Source organism: Protomyctophum bolini, assembly GCF_963924005.1.
Source record: "Protomyctophum bolini genome assembly, chromosome: 14".
NCBI lineage: Eukaryota > Metazoa > Chordata > Actinopteri > Myctophiformes > Myctophidae > Protomyctophum > Protomyctophum bolini.
The window spans coordinates 8,471,811-8,488,144 of record NC_137875.1 but is presented as its reverse complement, the minus strand read 5'-3'; the positions used below and the strand labels follow the sequence as shown (position 1 = coordinate 8,488,144).

Here is a 16,334-nt window from a genome sequence, read left to right as displayed (position 1 = left end):
AGACTTCACCACTGTTAAATACACATAAATACAATTTAGGGACATACAACAGCTTTTCTGATCAGATAATGACTATTATCTATACAGGACTATCTATACTGGTGAAAAAAATGAATTCTGGACCAAATAAATCAATATCAGATCAAAATTCATCAGTCACTAATAAAATAATAATCATATATTGACTGGGGTCCCAGAGATATCAGAATGAGGGTCCAGGTCTAATAAAAAATAAGTACACCCGATCAGCTGCACCTCACTGGAAGGTTCTGTGCTGCTATGGCGGAAGGAGGTGGTGGGTGCGGGTGGGTAGTAGTGGGTCAAATAACGAGGGCGTTGACAGCGGCCAACCCAGGCCGACCTCAACCACACCGGCTACCACGCTGCCTCATCTCCCGTTCTGATGATGATCCCCGACTCCCCGTGAAGTCCTGAACTAGGCAAGACAAGAGCCGCGGATCTACAACAACGCACACTACAACGCGGGTAGATCGGGGGCTCTTGTCGGGGAGCGACACCAGTCTACACACACACGCGCGCGCGCACACACACACACACACACAACATTGTGTGTTGGTGGGGAACCGACAAAACAGCAGCGCGGATGAGGAGGGGGTGTGGGGTGGGAGCTGCCTGGCTCGCTGTGTCTCTACCGTTCTGTCTACATATGGTAGCAAAAGCATGAGCTAGCATCGCTATAAATAGCACCTGCACGTTATTACCGGTATCCAAGCCCAGAGGCTTGATACATTAAAGTGTATCAAGCCGCGGGGACACGGCACGGGGCTGGCTGGTGTGTCCGTGGTGTGATCACCTCCACGGGGGGTGATGACAGACGAACGGACGGTGCAGCCTCCATCATCACCACCACACCAGGCTGACACACAGTGCACACACACACACAGTCCAAAGGCTGCGTTTCAATCCCCACAACAAGCCGCCTCCTCCCGTCCTCTCAGCCCCGCTCCGTTCGAGACTGAGACACACACGATGGTTGTATTGTCCTTTAAAATGGAGATTTTAAAAGACAATCGTGCTAAAAAGGTCGTTAAACCAAAGAAGAGATTATTATGTTTGGAACTAACCCTGTTTGGAATCCATCTTGAGGCTCCCGATATTAAGGCTAGGCTGCTAGCTCCGCCCGGCTAACGTTAGCACGGTTAGCTCTGAGAAACGAACAGTCAAGAGAGACAGAGAGGAGAGAGCGGAGAGAGCAACCTGCAGCCTGGCAACACAGCACTACTGTGCACAAGAACCCTTCCTGTAGTGCACTTCAAAATAAAAGGCACTACCTTTCCCTTTTTTTTTTTTTTACATACCGGTATTAATAATAGCATGAATTTATATACTGTAGCATCCATCATGAACACAAGGACGCTTTACATCAAAGCTTTGAGCTTGTAGATCTGCTTTAAAAATACACACTTTCTACCTGTAATGTTTTCTAATAAAAGATAGGATATTGGATGGTTTTAATTGAATTACATACATTGTAAATCTTAAGATCTATACTTAACTTTGGAGCAGTATAAGTCTAAATACTATGGCACAGCAAGGTCAAAGTATCACATCTACACAATGTTAATTTTTAACTTTAAAAAAAAAATCTTAACTGAGGTGGAAAACCAACATGCAAATGTCTGCATGTTATCAGCCAGGTATACGGCAGTATTAAACTAGGTGTGGGTTTGCGTTACACAACTGGGTTGTAAAAGCATTGCTCGTTGCCTCATTCCAAAATTCCCCTAACCAGAAAAGGTGAAGGTATCAAGACTTCTGCTGTAATTAGAGCTGCAAATATGGAGCCAGTTTATGTATTTCTATTTAATTTAATCTTGTAACGTCACAAATCTGTGACCACTGAATAAACAGATATTCAACCTGGCATCCCTAATGTGAACATTTTCATGTGCCATAATGAAATGCCCATAATAGTGGTAAAAAATAGCAAAAATGCACATCTACAAGTTCAGAGGTCAGAACGCATGGCGGTGGCACGCATTGTGATCTTCTGGATCAGCTACTTGTAATATGTCAAATTAATTAGGGCTTAAGTGGTTTTTAACTAGCAGAAATATTAGTTAGACCAGCCCCATGTGGGGGCGCCCGATGGCCAAGTGGTCCAGGCGCATGCCACATATAGGCCCTGGCCTGACAGTGTGCCGCGTGTTCGAGTCCCGTTCATGACAACCTTTGCTGCATGTCTTCCCCCGTCTCTCTCTCTCTCCCTCTCCCAGCCCCATATCCATATGGATGTACTGCAGAAGGCAGCGTAAGTCAGTAACAGACATGTTTGCTGCAACTGCCACACACACACACACACACACACACTTTTGTAGCGTTGGCTGCATTTCAAAAAGACCTCTTCAATGCGGAGTTGCGGAAGCTGCACGCTGTACAAGACATTCCATAATATTGTACAATAAGGGTTGTCTTTATTACCCAATCTGTCAAATGCATAATATTGTAAAATAAGGGTTGTCTTTATTGCCCAATCTGTCAAATGCGGTATGGGTAAAAGAGCAAGGGGTGTGTGTGTGTGCGTTATCCCAGTCATGTACTGTATGTGTGTGAGAGGTCACACAATCCTCCATCCTGATTCTAAGCAGCTGGCGAGTACTGCTGAGTAAGCTATACATTTTAAGTCCAGATGAATTGGCATTTTTCTAGGGTATAACTTCCTTGATGCAATCAGGTTTGAGTGTTGGGGACTGCCTGTCATGATAATCATGGATAATTTACCCAACACACACACACACACACACACACACACACACACACACACACACACACACACACCAAAATGTGCTTAGTCACAGAGTACATGACTCAGCATCACACACAAGCAGCTCTTTCATTGTGGCATAGAATAACAAACGCACCATGCCAGATAACTCCATATACGTTAGGCTGAATAAATGGCAGATTTGACACTGGGTCATAAAGCCTGGCGGGGGTGGGGGGTCAAGAGAGAGACAGAGAGAGCAAGAGATACAATAAACCTCTCTGTGTTGCAATGTGTTCCACAGTCAACTGTAGACACATGACAACCAGCCCACACTGCATCGACCTGGGCTGGGAAATATATTTGAATCAATATGGCAAAGTCAATGCTGCTATATAAATATTTGGATTTAGAAGCATTTTTAGAATCGGCCTCAGTCCAAAATGGGTTAAACCAGCAAATGGATGACGAGGGGTGTGAGGTAATGCAGATCTTTGACATAGTTTTTTCTCTGATTCTTGATTTGAGGTTTGACAACATTCAATTACTATTTTCAAATGTCTACATCCCAACACATCATACAAAAGGAATGGCCGTGCCCTACTAGATTAGAACATTCCATCAGAAAAAATAATTTGACCAGGCCAAAGGTTGTGTCAAACCAGAGACACAGGATCTAAATGTCTCAATAGAAGAGCAGGGAGACCAAATACAACCACCCCATGAATGGACATTATATAATTGTATTAAATAGGGAGAAAAAAAGTTACACAATACAGCTTCAAGTATGTTGCTCAAATGTAACCTCATCCCAGACATATCTAGACAGATGTAAAACACCCATGCTAGCCAAATTACATATTGTACTTTAATGTACAGTGGCTCCCAACCCCGCTACTCGGGGACCCATGACACTGGGGAATGGGGATGCCCCTCGTCAGTCACAGTGAAACACATTTAGTCTAACGGCCTATTTGTAAAGGGATATGTATAGCTGGCTGGCTGTACATATAGTGATATGTAGGCTTAGTCTATAACCCGCATTGTGGACATTTAGCGATCAGTCCAAGTTGTAAGTGATATGTACTGTAATAAATAAGCCACATATTTGTGTGGTTGCGTCTGGATGGGGAACAGGTGCGCTTCCTATGGTTGCCTACATGGCTCTGGGTGTTACATACCCAATACCCATATGTATCAAACTAATTGATTATGAAACATTTACATATTCTAATAAAATAATGTAACCTTTTTTTTTGGTTGAAAAAGAAAAACGTGCTTAAAGATATCTAAATTAAATCGGAGAAAGTAATCGATAGAATAATGACTGAAAAAATAATTTGATCCCTAGTCAAGTGTGATGACTGGTGTATGCATGTACAGTATGTACATTGTGTCACGTTGCACTTCATTGCATAAACCGCCACATGCTCCGGTGATCCAACACACTGGGTTAGTGGGTTTCCCTCACTGTTGCTCGTCTAGCGCCGATTGAACCCAGCCTGCTGCATATGCTGGGTTCACGAGGTCACGCACAGATATAGGTTACAACTGTGGCTTCTCAACCTTTTCTGCTGCACATCCCAGAAATAGAAGCCGTGTCACACGTGGCACATGCATGCAGAGACGAACGGCCAACTTTGACACCAAATGATGACTCCTGCAGTCCTTCAGGGGGCCCGGCTTTAAGGCCTATTCATAGTCTGGATTTTCGGTGGTGAGGTGACCACCGCTCCGGTGGTGAGCTGACCACCGCTCCGGTGATGAGCTGACCACCGGAGCTGAAATAACGTTGAGCGGTGGCAAGTAAAAACAGAGAGAAGGGCGGGATTGGTGGCGGTGCTTTGCTCTTCACCGCGGCTTGTGACGTCATGTTGTAGTTCGGTGGTCACCTCCTGGTGGGAGCGAGTTCCCAGCGTCCGAAACGGTAGAGAAATGACAGAGTTACCATGTGGGGGGGGGGGGGTGGAAGTGACAGTTACCGTCTCAGTCCCTCTACTGTACCCTCTACTGTACTGTACTGCGTACAGGTGAAGACAACCATGCTGTTTTCGTGCTCATACCCAGACACCCACATAGCTCCGTAAGGGAGTGGTTGCACCACTCAAAAATGACACAAAAGTGCTAAGTGTAATGTTTAAGTGACATACAGAGGTAGGGGAGGATACTAGGGGATGTGTAACTGACATACAGAGGTAGGGGAGGATACTAGGGGATGTGTAAGTGACATACATAGATTGATGTTTAACAGCAGTAACTCTAGCTCCTAATGTTAAAAATCACTAGAACTCACTGTACTGTACATACAGCATGGTCGAGTCAATCTAGAATATATTACAAAGAATGTAAAATCAATACTTCTCTTGCAATGCCACACCTCGTTGGAAAAACCTTCACTGAATCTGCTAAAACATGGACATTTCACTCTAAAAAGTAGAAAATGCTGTGATTAAAGACTTAAATACTTTGTAATGTCACTCAGAATGTGAGACTGATATTTATTATTTACCAATGCATACAATGACAAAAGTACAGTCACGTATCTCACCTGCTCATTTACACACACAGACAGCTTGGTAATAAGAGTTTAGTGGATTAACAACGTTATCACGCAGACCATTTGTTCCTCCAGCCGTCTGCAAGGAAGTAGCGAGCCATTTGTCCAGCATATGAGATCTACACGACTAGTAGGCCCTTTGCCATCGGCTGCAAACATGCAACTACAGTATATTGCATACATACAACTTGATAATAGAAGCATGCAAATCTCTTGTTACACCAACATTGTCGTATGACTATCACTATGTATATAAGGGCTGGAGCGATTTAAAAAACCTAATATTTATACATCAACCGCACACGTGCGTGCACACACACACACACACCCCCCCCCCTTATTAGGTCACCCTTACATAGTGTGACTCAGCTACAGTTAGTATAGCATGCATCATTATCACAATGATAATGGGCCAAACAATCCTATTCAAATATGTCATCATATTGTCAGTTGTTTCTAAACTTCCTCTATGTTTCTGAATAACACATTTAAAGAACAAGCCACGAGACCCTAGGAGAGATTATTATTTATTTATAAAGCTGAATTAGTTTATCCTCCTTTCATACTGTTCAACAATACCGTAAATGAACTGCAATATGATTAATCACATATCGTCTGTCGAGTGGAAACCTCAAATGTCCAAAACTGTTACTTTTCAAGATTCAAATTAAAAAACAACAAAAGTAGCAGATCTACAAACTCAAAACGTGTTACTTTGCACAGACTTTCGAGCCTGTGCATCTGCCATTTTGACGCTGTAGTATGATCAAGTAGGGCATTAATTTACGAACAAGATGCAAAATGTTACAGAGATAACGATATAGATTGTTTTTAAATTTATATTGGAGAATACAACATATTGACCAACACATAATCTCTCAGACTGTGAGCCATAATAGATTAGCCAATGATTAAATATATGTAACCATGCTCAGACCGCGCACACACACACACACACACACACACACACACACACACCTTTGCTCAATCAGTAATCGTCCAAAGGTTTCTGCAGGACTGCAAAGAGCTGGCAGCTACCTCAGTTCCCTTAGCAACAAGCTCCATGGACATTCTAGAATATTCCACAATGACAATGCTTTCAATACTCAAGAATTCTAAAATGCAAAGTTCTGCAGTCACATTTCAAAATTGGAGCCACTGTCCCACTGTTGTCAAAGCCATGACACCATGAAGGAATGAGTCACAGAGGGTGTGTTGCGCATGAACAGCCAGACGGTAACCTACCAACGACCCAGCAGTGCTGACATTTCCCCATACAATTAACGATTAACCAATCCAACAATATCTGTCACGGCTGCAGCCCAATGTCAACAGCCAGCTTTGACCCGTTACCTAAAATCAATTTGACAAAACAGCCATGTTATCAGCACAACAGAGCCTGTCTACCAGCAGCACTATTTGAAAAAAATGGAGCGTGTCATAAGTGACAAAACAACAAGAGCCGTGTGTGTGTGTAGTGCTCAGCAGTACCGTGATGCCTCCAGGTTTTGGGCGAAGGCGCGACATGGCTCTTCTTGTCCACTCCGTTCGTCACGCCGTTCGTGACACCGTTACCGTTGGTCTCCATTCTTGTCAGGGGTTGGGAAATACAAGATTCCACGCGGGGTAAGAGAGAGACAGAGAGCTGTGGAGAGTGCTGTGCTGTGCTGAGCTGTGGCGTGGTGCTCTGTGCTATGTGGTGCCCTCCTTGTGAGTGTGTGTTGGAGGGAGGGTGAAATGTGGGTATTGAAAGTGGAGGAGGGGGGGGGGGGTACACTGACACTAGCCCAAACCTTCCCCTGGAGACGACTGCAGTAAGCAAATCTCACTTTTCTGTCCACGAGATCCACACACACACCCCCCCCTTTCTGTCACAATCAAACCCAGTACATCTATCTCTATCCCCTCTTTTCATACGGCAATCCCACAATAATTATTGGCTGCACGGAAATGCAGCCTCTGCTTCTTTACACAGAACCAAACAAAGCCAGCAGCATAATGCCGCCCCCCTGTGGAGTGCTTTTACATAGCATGCCAGCCTTTCAGAATCAAGAGGTGTGACGTCAACCACTTAAGGCCCATTTACTTCATCATACGATGATCAGCGGAAATAGCCGATCTGCAAGCTCACAAACAATGCGTTGCAACTGGCATTGCAATTTTTTCACAAAATGGGGACATGAGGGTTAAGTTCTTGAAACAATATTGTCAGCATCTGTTGAGATGGGACTACTTTCCAGAATTTGAACCCGGACATTTTGAGTACCCTAACGTTTTTTGCCAGAAATGATGAGTATGGGTCCCCACTTAGAAACTGCTGGATGCTAACTTGCATATGTTAGGCAATTTTCATAATTCATTCCCTGAAGAAGGCAACTTGTTGCCGAAACGTTGGAAAAATTAAAATTTGATGGCATCGTGACTACGAGCTCTCTCCTTTATCAGTCATAGTTTTATCTCCTGCGGTCAGCACCTCCCCACTACTGGTGTGCGCTCCTACCTTCCTGTTTGTATAATATGTGACTATACCATTAAGCATGATGACATTTAGATATATTTTTTGCCTTATATAGGTTGTTAATGGAATGGTCACATATTATGCTAATTATGAAAATTGCCCAACATATTAAAGTTAGCATCTGGCAGTTTCTAAATGCTGGGGACCCATACTCTAGCATACAATACTTTTCTAGCATAAAACCTTAGGGTACTCAAAATGTCGGGGTTCACAAGTGGGGGGCTGGCAAGTAGAGTGCACATTTAAATACCACTCTTAGTTCAAAGTAAGAAAAGTTGCTGTGAATCAAGTTACGACGGCAGATTTGTGCGAGCAGCGTGTCAGTAAGTATGTTGGAGGAGGAGCGGAACATAGACGCTGTAGAGTAGACGGATATGTTTGCTTGGGTTTAATGCTGTTCTCTGTAAGAAGAATGTGTGGGAGAGAGACGGGGAGCACATTTAGTGCCTGCTGTCGATTCAGCTCTGACCACCACTGCTGGGCTGGCTTACTGCTGCAACAACACACTCCTCCCGTACCTTCTATGCCAGTGTTGCTTCCTAAACAGTGGGTCGGGGGCCACGGACCCATTTTATGGGTCACGTTATTTTTGTTTCTGACATTTAGTTTTGAATTATTCCAAAAGATTCTCAAAACTTTCTACAAGCTTGTAGATCTGCTATTCTCAGTAGTTTGGGTGCCAGGGAGACTTTTCTCTTTTGGGTCTCGAGCTAAAACGTTTGGGAACTAAAGTGTTCACAACTGTGAGGTGGAATAATAACATTCTCTCCTTGAACTGTGTGTACTGTGTACTGAATAGGGCCGCCTCTCCCCCCTCTTTCTTCCAGGAGACATAAAACCTCTGCCCGACTCCATCTGTCATTATCTTGATCCTGCAGACTAGGGCTGCATTAGGGCAGGAATCACAGTCCATAGGTGGTGTTTGAACACCCTCTATTGGTCAGCGGAATTTATACATCGTTTAGAACTTGAGTTCTCAACGTTTTTTGGCTGGGGACCCCCGGAAATGCTTTGGCCATGTCTCGCGATTGGAACCCTTTGTAAGCATTATGCAGGTCATAATGCTACCGAATCATAATTCATAACCACTATAAAAGACCAATTGCCTTAAATATACAGCAATGGTGGTAAAATGGTTAAGTTTGTTTGCCATTTAGGCGTCATAAAAAAATTGTTCAAGATTTGACAAATACCTGAAGTATCCGAAGAAATGACTGTCTTTAATAATTCAAAAAGACAAAAAAATAAAATAGACAAAGCTTGTAGATCTGCAGTTTGTTTCTTAAATGTTAATGTTCATGCAAAATAATTGTGGATATGATTGCGATTAGGTGATTATGTAATAACCCCCCCCACACACACACACACACACGTTCGTACAGTACAGACATAAAGCACATGGAGGGTTTAGAAAGTGAACTTCAACATATGATTCAGCATAATGAATCCATTAATAGGTTCTACAACCTCTGCCTTTTACTGCAGTGGTTAAACCAGTGGTTCTCAAATGTTTCCAGGTCAAGAGACGTCACCCCAATCTCAAAAATATTTTTGTTCTAGGGACCTCCAGAAACGACGATTTGAGTTAAAAAATTGTTTGCTTTAAAAATATAATATATATAGAAAGATTTACACAAATGTTCACGATCTTTAAAAATAAAAGAATATATAGAAAGATTTACACAAATGTTCATGATCTTTCAAAATAGCAGATGTCTGTCACAATGTGACAGGCTATGAGCTTGTATATCTGCTATGTTTTTATAAATAAATGGTGCATTTATAAAGCACATTTTATCCAAAGGGCTTTACATAGATTGTGCATTGCATTCAGAGGAAACCATGCAAGGCACTAACGTGCTCATCAGGAGCAATTAGGGGTTCAGACTTCAGTCTTGCTCAAGGACACTTCGACACCAACTCTGGGGGAGCCCGGGATCGAACTGCAACCCAGTGCTAATGTAAGTAGCATTATGCAAGTCATAATGCTACCGATCATAATTCATAACCACTATAAAAGACCAATTGCCATAATCTACAGCAATGGTGGGGGACTGTGTTAATTTCATTTGCCATAGATTTACGGCAATGGTGGTAAAATGGTTAAGTTCTGTTTGCCATTTAGGCGTCATTTGCGATTAGGTGATTATGTAATACTCCTCCCCCCCCCCCCACACGTTCCTACAGTACAGACATAAAGCACATGGAGGGTTTAAAAAGTGAACTTCAACATATGATTCAGCATAATGAATCCATTAATAGGTTCTACAACCTCTGCCTTTTACTGCAGACGGTTCCAATTACCTAAATGGAACTGGAACGCAGCCAAGTCTGACACAGATGCAAAATCAGCTCTAAATGGACACTACAGATGGGATTATGACTGGAAATACTACTTGAACACACAGAGTAGATGTGAATTAAACTGAACTGGACATTTTAAAACTTAAATCATAATGATTGTCCATCAATGAAGTAGGCGGTTGTTATAAAACACTACCTCTACCGGCAGCGATGTCGAGGGACACTCTGGGATCCATTTTCGCCCTTAGCCCCTAAACGTCATTGCCTTTTTTACCATTTTGAAAAAAAACATTTTGGAATAGTTCCAATAGCTCTACAAGCTCACAATGTGTCGAAATTATTAAATGATTTTCAAAAAAGAAAAGAAAAAAAGGCAAACGAGTTAAGGGGTAAAGCACTGGCAAAAATAGGGCCCTCTGTCCCTCTCAGCTTCCCTACCGTCCGTGATCAGTCTCTCCTACACAGTCTCCCTCCCAGCTTTCCTACCGTCTGTCTCCTACACTGTCTCCCTCTCAGCTTTCCTACTGTCTGTCTCTTACACCGTCTCCCTCTCAGCTTTCCTACTGTCTGTATCTTACACAGTCTCCCTCTCAGCTTTCCTACTGTCTGTCTCTTACAGTCTCCCTCTCAGCTTTCCTACCGTCCGTCTCTCCTACACTGTCTCCCCATCAGCTGTCCTACTGTCCGTCTCTTTCACACTATCTCCGCCCATCTCTCCTATTCTTGTCTACCTCTCGGCTTCCCTACTTGGCATTCCTCCTATACATTTGAATACTTATTTTTAGTATTATTTAAGCTTGTAGTGAACAAGCTTAAATAATACATAATACCCATGGGGAATTGTGATATAACACATTAAATAACACTTGTAATAATGAATAAGAACTGATAACTACTAGGTGCTTCTACAATTTAACATGTGGGGATAGAGCTGTAATCACAAAGTGTGGCCACTAGAGGGCACCTGTCTCATTTGATAAAGACATCAGCTTTCTGTCTCTCCTCACTATTCACAGACACACATCTGATTCTTTTTTATGATCACTTTAAGCCAGTGGTTCTCAACACATTTCCAGGTCAAGGACCATCACCCCAATCGCAAATATTCTTTTGTTCCAGGACCTCCAGAAACAACGATTTGAGTTAAAAAATGGTTTGCTTTAAAAAAAAATATATATAGAAAGATTTACACAAATGTTCACGATCTTTCAAAATAGCAGATGTCCGTCAGGCTATGAGCTTGTATATCTGCTATGTTTTTTTAAAATAAATAAATGGTGCATTTATAAAGCACATTTATCCAAAGCGCTTTACATTTGCATTGCATTCAGAGGAAACCCTGCAAGGCACCAACGTGCTCATCAGGAGAAATTAGGGGTTCAGACTTGTCTAGTCTTGCTCAAGGACACTTCGACACCAACTCTGGGGGAGCCCGGGATCGAACTGGAAACCTTGTGGTTCCCATCCGCCCACTCTCCGCCCACTCTACGCCTGAGCCAAAGTATAAAATATGGTTAAAGTGGTTGTGACACTATATTAATGAATTTAGCTGGGGACCCCCTGGTAGATTGTATTGTATTTCCCTCTACACACCAAGGGACATATCTTACTCCTGAGTCCCTTATGCATAAACCTTGTAGGCATGTTTTGGCCATTTTGAAAAACAAAAATAGTTCAAATAGCTGATCCACAAAGTCACAACATGTAGATGGGCTATTTTTCACCATTTTAAAAATAGTTTTTCAAAATAGAAAAATAAATGGCCAAGGAATTCGGGCATGAGGGCCAGGGGGAAGGTAGGGCACCACATCTCTTTGCTGAACACAAATACCCCCCACCCCACAGAATAGGGATGCCAGTGTTCACGAGTTTCAGCTCCAGTCTAACAAACAAGTACAGTAGGTGCTGACTGGGTGCTGGGTGCAACCAGAGCTACAGTTTGATGGGACGCCAGTGTCGCAATGCAGCGATGACAGTCTTTTTTTCCCTTTTCAAATGGGAGATTCCTCAAAAACACACACACACACACACACACACACACAACTTGGCAGCCAATGCCAAAGAGCAGAGTCCCACTGCTCCACTTATGGCGACTGCCTGCAACCGTGCAGATGCTTGTCTGTCCGTGAGATAATGGGTCAATATTGGTTTGAATAAAACATAGTCATCCACTAAAGTAAAGGCTCAGATGAACAGAGAGAGAGAGAGAGAGAGAGAGAGAGAGAGCGAGCGCAAGAGCGAGAGCGAGCCACGTCAGCAATCTAATCACTTCCTGAAAGGCCAGCTGAAGCAGGCAGGTCTGGCTTTGTTCTAAATCATGATCAGACACATCTGGGTGAGTATTACCAGTGTACACTGGATGTCATTATGCGGACATATTAAGGCTGGGTGATAGAAATCAAATATCACAATAATTTTGTACCAAACATCGATATCGATTATATTATAGCATATATTCAAATATAATATCGCAGTTTACTACACGGTTTGGTTGAATGCTTCATTCTGATTGGTCAATCGCCAAATTCAGCTGTGTGTTATTCCTGGATAATGACCGCTCCGCTCTATAACAGACCACTGCCTAATCAAAGGCTCAGAGCACCTGGCTGCAGCCGCTGGGCTCCTTGGATGTTATGCTGCGCCCAACATGACAGCCATGTAAACTAACACACACTGGCATTTGTCAACTAAACGGCATGCTTTCAAGAATGTTTTTGGAGAACATTTGAAGCGAGAAATAGCACTAAAACATTTCAAATGACTAAATATGACTAAGACTAAATGAAAATATAGTCAAAAGACTGACTAAAACTACATTAAAATGTGCTGTCAAAATCAACACTGCTGCGAGGACGCATGTCCAGAGGGGGGTGGTGTTGTCCACGAGGGGGGTGTCCACAGGGAGGAGGGGGTGTTTAGGGTGTGGTCTATAAGGTGGTATCGGGTTTCAGCCAGACAACTCTGGTTATTTCCAGTGTAGCAGAGCAGAGCTAAAATCAGTATACAAGGTAATCCAATATTGAATTCCAAGGAGCAAAAAGGCTTATAGAGGATATCTGTAAGAGAGAGAGAGAGAGAGAGAGAGAGAGAGAGAGAGAGAGAGAGAGAGAAAGAGACAGAGAGTGTGTGTGCGTGTGTGACCCCATAGTGCGGATAGCGGGGTACTTAAGCTCTTATATTTTCTATAAATGGTTTTAAAGCTTAGAGCAAGAGGGGGCTTTTATGTTGTGTGAAGAGTTACATTCTACTTACCGCATCACAAGATTAAAAAGGAGCAATAAAACATTTTAGTGATGAATGAGACACTATTCTACTGAATGAAAATGCACACCACACAAATGGAAATCTCAGGCCACAATGAAGCAAGGACCAAATTAAATTAAAATGTAAAAGAATCTCAAACAAAATGCAATGATTTCAAATCTCAAAGGAAATGCGAAAATGAATGGTGCAGAGGAGAAAAGTCATGCAAAATGAGAAACTCGCGACTTAAAAGAAAGGGGAGATGGCTGGTTGACTGGGAGAAGATATTTTGTTGACAAGGAGATGATGTTTGGTTGACTTGACTAGAAGATGGCTGGTTGATTTGTAGAGGATAAACAATGAAAATGTAAGGCTTGATTTATGCTTAGTTGTGCACCAGTGGCGTGCATCGAAAATAGCAGATCTACAAGCTCACAATGTGTCGCATCGAGCTTCTAGATTGCCATTTTTGAAGAGCGACGCGATACGCAACCAAGTTTAAAACAGGCCTAAGGGCGCTGAGGGAGTTGATGGCAACAAAAACTGAAGCGTCAAGTGAAAACTTAGGATGATGTAGGGATGTATTCCATGCCAACATCGATTTACCTTTGAGGTTTGGCATCTGAAACATTTTGCACCCCTCTGTGCTCTCGTTAGCGATAGTCTCCTCTGGTTTGCCGACGGGTGTATGGATAAGCGGAGCTTGGGATGGGGCTGGGGCCTGTGAGGCTTCAGACTTCTCCAACTCTGCCTTTCCCTTCTGCGGGGAGTCCTGAGTCAGGAGGAGGTAGGAACTCTGGCTGGTCTGGCTTGGAGACTCTTCCTCAAATTCTGCTGGAGCAGAAAATTCCTTCTTTCCAACAAAAAGGAGGTCATCATCATCCAACAACTCCGGAGCCCTGGAAGAGGAGGGGAATTTGGAGTTGTCCAGAGCCTCCAGGAACTCGTCAATGATGCCCCTGGGGGGCCTCTCAATGAACTCAAATTCCTCTGAGGAGATTTCGGGCTCAGACACCTCCTCAGCAAAATCGTCATCCATCTTCAGTTCTGCCTTCTTCTTCTGCTCGTCCGTTTCCACCTGGAAGATGGCAGGGTTCTTGATCATGGCCTCCAGGACCGGAGAGAGAGAGTCCACTGTCGGGGCATCGGAATCTGAATCGTCTCCAGTGGTGGGGGGCTTATGGCTCTGGAAATCTAGAGGCTTAAATTTGTCAGCCATCTTGGGGGAGTCGAGGCACGAGAACCAGTCCTTCTGCTCAATCTTGACTGGCTCCTCCACCTTGACCTTTGCTGGGGTGGTTTCCTCCGCTTCCTTGACCAGGTCGAATGCGCCAAAGGTTTTCTCGGCAAGTCTGGCCTCCGTTTCTTCGGCCATCTCTTTCAGCAGAGAGACTTTGGAGTCGAAGGCAAAAGGATTGTTGGCCGACAGGTTGATGGGTGGATTGGGCGACTCCATCATCCTGCGTTCGAGCACGGGACTCTGCTCCTCAGGAGTTCCCTCGGTGGAGGAACCAGAGTCCAGTTTTTCTGGGTTGAGAGGAGAAGACTTCAGGATGTCAGGAAGAGACGGTGGAAGGGCTGAATCCTCATCGTCATTGTCTTCATCTTCTTTAAGGCCAGAGAACTGACTCACAAGGGAGTCTGTGGTGGCCATCTTAGCGGACTCAAATGCCGCTTTTCCCTCATTAAGGAACGATGGTAATGTGTCCTGGGAATCTCCAGTCTGCCCGTACTGGACCAAATCTGGAGTTGGACTCTCTGACATTTTGCTGGCCTTACTGTCAGACTTGCCATCCCCGAAATGAGAGTAACCTGCGTCTGCCACCGGGCTGAATCCCTGGAACGTATGGCTGCTCTTCTTCACCTCATACATCAAGTCATCCTCATCTTCATCCAATTGCTTACCGTGCATGTCTGGCTCATACCTGGAGGAGCCAATGGGAGTGGTGTCCTTGGAGAAGGTATCCATGGAGACACGGGAGTTATCTTGAGAGGCAAGGCGTGTGGGATCCCAGGGCTCTGTTGGGTTAGAGGAGGCAGGGTGAGACTCTGGGAATGCCTGAATCTGGGGGCTCAGGGGAGAGGGGCCGTCAGTCGACTGACTGCCTGAACTAAGAGCTTTGTCTTCAGGGGAAAAGGACACTCCGCTGTCCTCACACAGATTCTTGTGCACTGGGTCTTTGCCTAAACTCAGATATGGGCCCGCTAAGGGATCTAGATCATCTTCCCGATTCTTACTATGCCCCGTTCCGGAGTGACCCTCTTCACGATCCCAAGGCATGTCCTTGGACTTAGTTTGGGGTGGTACAGTAGAGGAAGAGGAGGAGTAGTACAGTGTAGCGGATGCCGAAGTAGGGGGTTGGTTGGGACTCTCAGTCAGAGACAGCTCTTCCAGAGAGTCGGGAGAGTGGAGAGGGGAAAGAGGAGAGATGGGAGCAGGGGAGTCACCCTTCTGCCCAAGTGCTTGAGTAGAGAGGGAGGGGGAGGGAGAATGCAATACAGTACATATCAAAGACACACTCCATTCCTTCAAAGTGCTCACCACACCTGGGTAAAATATGAACTGCATTTTGAGCCACGGTGGAATATTAAGCACTATCCACCGGCCTAATGCTGCATTATACAAGACACTTTAGCAGGTAACAACCAGTGTCTTTTTTTATTCCAAGAATTTGTCTGGTCAAAATAAAAAGACCTCAAGTACTTAAATCCAAATCAAATGCGTTCCATTTTCTTTCCCAGGTCTGGTGGTGGCAACAGGTCAAGGGTCATGCCTAACGGAACCTCATTCAAGCTCAAACTCACACAAGCTGTCCATTGAGGGAGATAATGATTCCTCTCACAGGTGAAGCACATTCAATTCCAAAACACTGGAATGTTGACTTTCATAGTTTAAATCACTGGTTCCCAAACACTGGGTTCACTCACTGCAGAATATTATTACCACAGTGACGTGACATTTTAACATGACCGAGACTACACATACA

The 16,334-nt window shown here is 44.0% G+C and overlaps 2 protein-coding genes across 3 annotated transcripts in view; both read right to left on the bottom strand.

Annotated features, from left to right (window-relative positions):
* LOC308328507 (uncharacterized protein) overlaps nt 1-16,334 on the bottom strand; it is a 51,601-nt gene that overhangs the window by 15,152 nt on the left and 20,115 nt on the right. The window lies entirely within an intron of this gene.
* Nucleotides 12,940-15,916, bottom strand: LOC308328272 (uncharacterized protein; the record flags this gene model as incomplete). The annotated part of the gene is made up of 3 exons (XM_080782043.1): nt 12,940-13,094; nt 13,954-15,810; nt 15,895-15,916. 3 exons carry the CDS (start codon nt 15,914-15,916, stop codon nt 12,940-12,942), a joined length of 2,034 nt encoding a protein of 677 aa, XP_080638169.1.